At 39.4% G+C, this 8368-nt stretch overlaps 1 protein-coding gene across 1 annotated transcript in view; it reads right to left on the minus strand.

Annotated features, from left to right (window-relative positions):
• Nucleotides 1-8368, minus strand: part of PARP8 (poly(ADP-ribose) polymerase family member 8) — a 212996-nt gene that overhangs the window by 22451 nt on the left and 182177 nt on the right. The window contains exons 16-18 of the mRNA XM_030888968.2: nt 4169-4294; nt 2952-3017; nt 560-627 (exon numbers count right to left, since the gene is read on the minus strand). Coding sequence (XP_030744828.2) covers nt 560-627; nt 2952-3017; nt 4169-4294 — 260 coding nt within the window. The remainder of the gene's footprint in view (nt 1-559; nt 628-2951; nt 3018-4168; nt 4295-8368) is intronic.

The following is an 8368-nucleotide window of genomic DNA, read 5'->3' on the forward strand; positions in this document are numbered from 1 at the left end:
TCTTCAGTTTGCAAAAGGGATGTAAGAGGATGAATGATTGGAAGTAGAGTTGATAGAAAGATGAGTTCTCAGGTCCCCCCTCTCCTATCATCAGTCTACTCTTCCTTCTTCAGCCTGTGCTAGACTTCATCAAGTTTGCTCTGTTCTTTTTAATAAGGTAAAATAGGCAATTTTGATAAGATTTCAATCATAAGGGTTGAAACAACGAATTTTCCCACTTAGAACTCATTTAACTAGAAAATGAAATGAACCAAAATACCACCTAAGCCAGTTAGTCACATATTTTAAAATTAGAGACACACTGCTGTCAAATCAGATTGTATTGTATTGTATATGCACACAGTGCATGTGACAGCATCTTCTCCCTCTTTTGATTTACAAGTTCTAATTAAACGAGTCATTAAAGATTCCTAGATTATAAAATTTCCAGGCCTCATAAGCTTGTAGAGGAACTGCAGCATGGAAGGCCTTGTAAAATAGGCTTTTGTTTTTTTTCCTTACAGCAGGCAGCAGAAAACTGTGCTCTGTTTTCATTAAGAGGAAAACTAAAAATGTATACCATTGCAGCAGGGGATGAGCAAGGGGATCCTGTTTATCCATCTGCTTCTTGATTTCTAGATATGGTGCCTAGGGGGAAAAAGCCATTATAGTTATTGATTTGAATTAGAAATACATTTTAAAATGAAATATCAGGCTTAATAGTATGCTTATTACTCTACTGAAACATGAACATGTTCAGCTTTGACATGAGAAAACAGCAACAACTGCCTTAGTCATTTCCCCTCAAGATGACCACTTTATAAACTTCTGATTAGTATTAAAAGAAAATGTGTGATAGTTACTCAAGCTCAAATGCAAGGCTATTTACATAGGAGTACATTTCTACATGAGAAAATTGGACCAAAATAAATTTTCTCTATGAAGAACTGACCCAGGCAATTAACCATTTCCATCTCTGTGACAATGCAGGTATATCTATAGGGCAGTATATTCTAGAAAACAGGAGATGGGATAAAACTCTTTATTTATTTGGGGAGTTTTATAGGATTTGATGCAATGAAACCCCAAAACATTCCTATGACGTACTGAGTGAAAGAGGATGCGGGGTGACTGTTTTCATCTTGGCAGAACAACAATGAGGAAGCAAACCATTTAGCAAACTTGCTCAAGGTCAGAGGAACATCATTGATGAGCCAGTTATGTAATGCTGGTCTCTAACTTTCTAGGCTGATGCTCAGCCTTCTACATTGTCTATTAAAATAGCTTACACATGACCCAGAATTTTATAGGAAGCAATTTTGGCAGAGCGCGGATCCCAGAGTTTGAGTTTGTAGCTATTTATAAAACCAAGAATGATCAGGGGTTGAGGGTGTAGTATAAATACACTAAGCCAGTGTTTTTCATCACTAGAAATATTAGCATAACTTTCTGTATAGCACTGCAGTAGGTACTGGTTTTTGTTCCCTCCTCCAGTGGAACTGCATTTGATTGTCTTCTTTGCATACAAGTAATAATGGCTATAAGGAAAATCATTCAAAGGATACAAAAGGTGTGAGCACAGAAAAACATTCAGATGGAATGGTGGGTTTTAAGCAAAAAATGTGCCCTTTGAATGGAAGTTTCTTCTTGTTTTTACCATTGTTGAAAATTTGGAGGTGCTAATCCTATTTGATGACTGACGGATATTTTAAATATATATGAACCAATTGATTATCTAAAGACATGTGTGCGTCCCTCTTCACTGCGCTCTACAAGGCTAGTTGGGTGTCAGCTCCATGCTCCCTGTGGAGCAAGCTTTCAAAAGAAGCAGGCACCAAAGTCACAGCAGTCAGAAATGTCAGGGACGAGAGTTGGGGCCGGGACGGTGAGTGACACGTGTCAGAAGAGCACAGGTGTGCAGCGAGGAGAATTGAGAAATGCGCTTCTGGAGCACTGTGTTCAAAGACACAAGTAGAGATGGGTTTTTTTTTTGCTAAGAACTAAAACCAGATGTCTTCTCTACATCGATTTATCGGAGGTGAGGGGTGGGGGTGGGAGGTAGGTGGGTCGGATGTTCTATACTTAAGGAAAGAGGCCTTTGGGGTTGGATGAGAGTGAAACGAAGATCACAAGGTAGACAGACGGGGAGGGAGGGGAACAGGAGCTTGGCGGGTCCTTGGGAGAAAGGATTCCCCTATTCACTTCTGCAGAGAAAGGATGATACTTATTATAAGACGCCCAGTATCTCTGGGAATAGGGCATGTCCTGAAACCACCACATACGACACGCACAACCTGTGGTGACATCCATTTTTAATTGACATTTACTAATCTCTGCTTACAATGTCTGCAGTGTGCCGCCATGGAGAGTCGTCCACAACTCCACAGCATGTGCTTCTCCAGGCTGGACTGGACGACAGCCCAGTGATGTTCCGGACTTCTATCATCAGTCCTTATCCTTGCTCGTCAAACTTTCCCACCACAGCCCTCACTAGTGGATAAAATGTAAACTCACCAACTCAGGGGATTTGGGGCCTTCCAGGGATGTTTTGAGAGTCTGTGTTCCATCAAAAATATTTATGCAATATTTGCATTTTATAGAACATTTCCGTTCTTATTCTAACTTAAAAATAACGTCTTGGAATTACTACCATTAATCAAATAAACTTTCTAGGAACATGGTAACCTTGGCTCTCTTTCAAATCAAACAGCCCCTAACTTATTTTCAAACACTCAAGGCTTCTGCTGACTTTAAGAACAGAACATCACGATTACAATGGTAAATTCATTTTCCAAAAGTCACAGTGGCATAAAATTCAAATGTTTTCATACAGTGGCTTTTTAAATTTCATACCCATGTGACATAATAAAAAATAGAAATTTTACTACAGGGCCAGCACCCCCAGTCATTTTTAAAATATGCTTTTACTCAAGTGAAATTGCATTGTATAAGACCAAAAATGATATACTCACTTGCGTCATCTCCCTAATAGACGTTATGCTATCCAATGCTTTCATTACTCGGTCGTAGTTCTTTTTCTGTTTGAAATACGGAAAAAAGTGTTCATTTATAAACATCTGGAAGCCTGAGTATCCTAAGAGAACCTACATATAAGTTTCCATCAAAGGAGATTTGAGAGTGACGACTCTTGTGTGCGTACCATGGGAGACTGACAAAGAGGGCTCGAGGGCAGAGGATATATACCTAGGTCAGAAGCCAGGGGAGGGGGAACTAACGCTACAAATACAAAGTAGATAGCAAGCGCCTCGTTCCCACATTCCTCTCATACATCCCAAGACAAGACAAATAAAATAAGCATACTGAGTTATAAAAAGTCACTCTAAATAACACAATTTTATTTTGCTTTCATTTTTCTCTTGATTGGCAGACTGTTACTAGAAGAGGAGGCCTGACAAATATGTAAATGATACCTTACATTCAATGGATGACTGGTTTCTAAGCAGAATCATGTGCACATATACAAATTATGAAGGCAAAGTTTCCAAAGAACATTTTACATAGTTAACAATGCTATAATTGTTGAGACGGCACCAAAACCACTTTAGCATTGGCACAATTTGAAATGTCTATTTCACATGGAACTTGTTTACTCTCCATGGTTATTTATAAAATTGTTTTCTTCTGAAGTGCCAGTTGACGGCCAATTCAACTTCCACTTTGTTCAGAAAACTATGGGGGTGGGGTGGCAGTGAAGCAAAGGGGTAAGAAATGCAAATTAAGAAGGACAGAGGGCCTCCTTTACGAGGCTCCTTAAAATTACAATGAGGTCACGAAAAGCAGAAGACCTAAACTGGACAACAAAGTGAAAATAATCCTGGTGACCACCATACAAACCAATTTGATACGGTCACCTGCCTACTTGTCATGAGGATAGGATGTGTCCAAATCGGAACTTGGAGAGATTGGGCCTGGCTTCATGAGAATAAAGTTCTGTAAATGATTTTAATAGAGAATAGGAGCAGGGCAGTGCTGGGTTGGTGTCCAAGACTGAAGGTTGGTGCAGATAAAGTTTGCTAAAACCAAGTCCTACTGACTAAGTGGCCTACAGCGTCCAGGCCAGGTCATAGGTCTGGTTGCTGAGGTAGAGGTCTGGACCCAAAAAACAGAAAAACAGACCCAAAGAGAAAAATACCTGAAGGACTTTTGATGTGCTTGGATCATTCCTTACCCTGGGGTTGAAGGCCAGCATCTGAGGATCATTAGGATCTACTACAGAAGGATATGGCTCGAAAATGACAACTTTCCTAGGAGATTCCAACGCAGATCGACACATGGATACTAGAAGATCCACCACCTTGAAAATCACACAAGAAATAGTCACTATTCACCAGGTTGCATCAAATACGTTCCCATTGTTTCTCTCAAGACGGCTACCAGTCTTCCCAATGTGTAATTCATGACTTTAGATGAACTTGACCACAATTTAAAAATACTGAATATGTCATGCCTACAATTACCCATGCCCTAATATGCCTTTTGTCATGGGCACATATTATATGCTAATTTTGTTCTAGGCCCTGTGGCCTGCTCTCATTGAGTCTGCATTCTATGGAAGATACATAATAAAAATTACTTCAAGAAAGATATACTTACCTAGGATTTCTAGTTGCTATTAAAATGCCGTACAAAGCAAGGTGGCATTACATACTTAGGTGGCATCAAGTACTGTTTGACTGAGAGTGACTGAGGGAGACCTCTCTGAGGAACCGATACGTCCACAGACTCCTGAATGTAAGGGGTGATGGGGAGGTGGGGTTATCAGGCCAGATCATTCCAGGTGACAAAAGAAAGAAAACACGGTGGGCATGAGGGTGGCCAGCCCTAATAGCATATTTCCGGGTGTTACCGTATTTTTCCTGCTCTGCGTCAAAAGTCTCGAATGATCATTGATGTACTAAAGCCCAATGGTTATATTTCCACATTCCTCTAGGATTGCTTTGCAGAGTTAAGAGCATAGTTCAGAGGGCAATTATTACCAAGTAAGGATTCTTTCCCAGGCCCCGGGCAACTGACTAGGGAAACGGATCATGTCTCAAAGCATAGAAATTCAGGAGAGAACTCACTAGAGTGTGAACACAGGTTTAATCCAGGGAAGGAAAGCTATTTTTAGCAAGTTTTTAAGCAAGTATAAAAAAGAACAACCACACAGGGAGAGTGAACAATTTTTTTGTAGGATCCACAAAAAAGGGCATTTAGCCTAGTGACAGCAGAGCTCAGTACCGTGTGCATATTCCCAAACTCCCCGTGACAGCTTCCACAATTTCTAGTGACCTCCTTTAAGCTCCTGGGCATCAGGTCTATAAATTGCATGCTTTTATAGACCTCCACATGGCTCCCTCAGGAAACACTAGAACTGACACAGTGAATGTGGTTCGGATAGATTTTTGATAATATTGATGTATATATTTTAGAATAAAATAATTAGTTTCTAAGTAATATTTAAGAATATGACCAAATATACAGGCAGAATGAAAGCAGTAAAAGAAATATTCCCTTTTGGAGAAGAATCACACAATTCCCTGATCTCTGTATATTCCTTTTAGAGATGAATCACTAGATTGATTGATTTCAGCACACACGTGTTTTAAACATACTTTACTATATATTTTAAAAAAATTAAAAAAAACAATTTTTAATCTGTATTTTGTGGTAGTCAAAAAAAGATGATTACTCTCCTATCACCAGGCTACTAGCAGAATCTTCATTTTTTCTTCTTCAATAATTTCCTATTTCTAGGTCTTAAACTTTTTCCTGTTGAAAAAGTATTTGAGGGATAACTTACATGCAATAAAATGAACAATATTTAAGTATACCACTTGAACAGTAATGCGTACGTGTGCTAAGACTCAAACTCACAGCCGTAGGGTCAATTTTGAACTGCCACGCTCGGGTTTCTGAAATGAAATCTTTCTGTCTTTCTCCCGCCAAGTGACCAGTGGATTCTAACAGCTGACCTGTGGCTAGCAGCTCAGAGGTTAGCCCGCTCGTGTTTGTAGAACCCACAAGTCAAACCCACTGCCATCAACTTAGCTCCACTCACAGGAACCCCATGTAAGGCTTTTAGGCTATAAATCTTCACAGGGGCAGAAAACCTCATCTTTCTCCCGTGGAGCGTTTGGTGGGATTTTTTTTATGGCTAACAGCAGTCCAACATACATACATGTACAAATATACATGTAGACAAATATGGTTTCTTAGGTAAAAATATCACTTCACCAACCACTGTCATCCAGGTAGTAATTTCAAACTATTTAATGACAGGGTAATTTTTCTCCACCATTAATCAGCTGACCAGTGTTCTACTAGAAAATACTTTCCAAGTACAAATAACTATATATCACAAGTTTTAACCTTAATATTTCATCAAGTGGAAGCAACACAGTTTATTTAATCAGTGAAATAACTAGGTTATGGGCTATCGATAGCGAGGAATGACTATATTAATTAGTCATTTTGCTTTCATCTAGTACTAATACTGGTTAGTCTTCAACATTTGTTGAAAAAAAAAATTAACCTCTGTCTGTGATCTAAGGACCCCTGGTGGCATTGGGTGGCGAACTGAAAGGTCAGCAGTTTGAAGCCACCAGTCACGCTGAGGGAGAAAGCCAAGGCCTTCTTTGTCCATAAGAGTGAGAGGCTCGATGGGGGAGCGGGGAAGGAGGGGGAAAAAAAAAAAAAGGGGGAGAGGCTCAGAAACCCACAGGGGCGGTTCTACCCAGTCCTACAGGGTTGCAATGAGCTGGCACTGACCGGACAGCAGTGAGTTTAGTTTTTGGTTTGACCTGTTGCATGATTGTTTTTCACAACCATCTCTATAAACTTTATAATTGAGGTTCTGGTAAATATTTTACTATTTAGCATCTTTTTTATTTTGGGGGACCAAATCACTTTATCATGTTTCTTTACTATTTATCCAATTTTATGAATTGTGTATTCAAATTCTCAATCCATTCTGATTTTCATCTCAATTTTTATGAGCTCTGTAAATAATTACTTTTGTAAAAAAAATCCTATCAATGTGAATGAGGGGGAGTGTGGAGTGGAGACCCAAAGCCCATCTGTAGACAACTGGACATCACCTCACAGAAGGGTCACAAGGAAGGGACAAGCCAGCCAGGGTGCAGTATAGCACTGATGAAACATACCACTTTCCTCTAGTTCTTGAATGCTCCCTCTCCCCCACTATCATGACCCCAATGTCCAATTCTATGTTACAAATCTGGCTAGACCAGAGCATGTGGGTACAGATAAGAGCTGGAAACACAGGGAATCCAGGACAGATAACCCCTTAGGACCAATAATGAGAGTAGCGATACCAGGAGGATAAGGGGAAGGTAGGGGGAGAAAGGGGAAACTGACCACAGTGATCTACATATAACCCCCTTCCAGAGGGACGGACAACAGAAAAGTGGGTGAAGGGAGACATCGGTCAGTGTAAGATATGAAAAAATAATACCGATTTTTAACTTATCAAGGGTTCATGAGGGAAGTAGAGTAGGGGAAGGGAGAAATTTTCTGCTACCAAGGACTCAAGTAGAAAGAAAATGTTTTGAAAATGATGATGGCAACATATGTACAAATGTGCTTGACACAATGGATGTACGTATGGATTGTGATAAGAGCTGTATACCCCAATAAAATGATTTAAAAGAAATTACTTTTGTTTCAAAATAAACTACTTGAGAGTTAGATATTATTCACCATTTTTAATAAAATAAATGTAAAATGTGGATAGACGCAGCCCTGTCCATATTCTACTTTTGCTTTATTCCTACATCACTCATTTTACTCTCTAGTTTTAAATTTTTAATAAAGCACCGGGTTTTCTAATCCATTTGGAATCTCTTTCAGGCTATATATATAATAAATAATAATATATATAAAAATATATATCATAAATAATATATATCATAAAGTAATAAGCAAACCTAAATTCCCCTTAACACGACAGGTTGTTTGTTCCCGTCTCACTCAGTACAGCATTCACTGTCTCAGAGGAAGTAATACGATGTCTTCTTCATCTCAAACTACATACATTATACCTTGATTGATTTGGGGGTGACTATTGCTTTGCCATTCTGTTGTTGCAGATATTATTCTGGTAAAACACTATAGCACTGCGTGTTTCTGTAGGCATGTGGTCTGCCTCTGTTAGGTGACAGAAAAGCCCGTCTGCTCTGTCCTCGAAGGACGCCGACGGTGGGAACAGACTCAAGGGGAGCAGAATTTTGGAGGTGGGGGTGGGGGGAACTACCCTAATTAACATATTTTGGCAGAATTTTCTTAGACATTTTATCTTGTTTATTCTTATAAAGTAGCAGTTTATCCACAGGGAATCCAGGGCATTTGATCCCTTCAGGACCAATAG

This window comes from Echinops telfairi, unplaced genomic scaffold (genome assembly GCF_000313985.2).
Source record: "Echinops telfairi isolate 266 unplaced genomic scaffold, ASM31398v2 ScPeMD7_7469;HRSCAF=8507_1, whole genome shotgun sequence".
Taxonomy (NCBI): domain Eukaryota; kingdom Metazoa; phylum Chordata; class Mammalia; order Afrosoricida; family Tenrecidae; genus Echinops; species Echinops telfairi.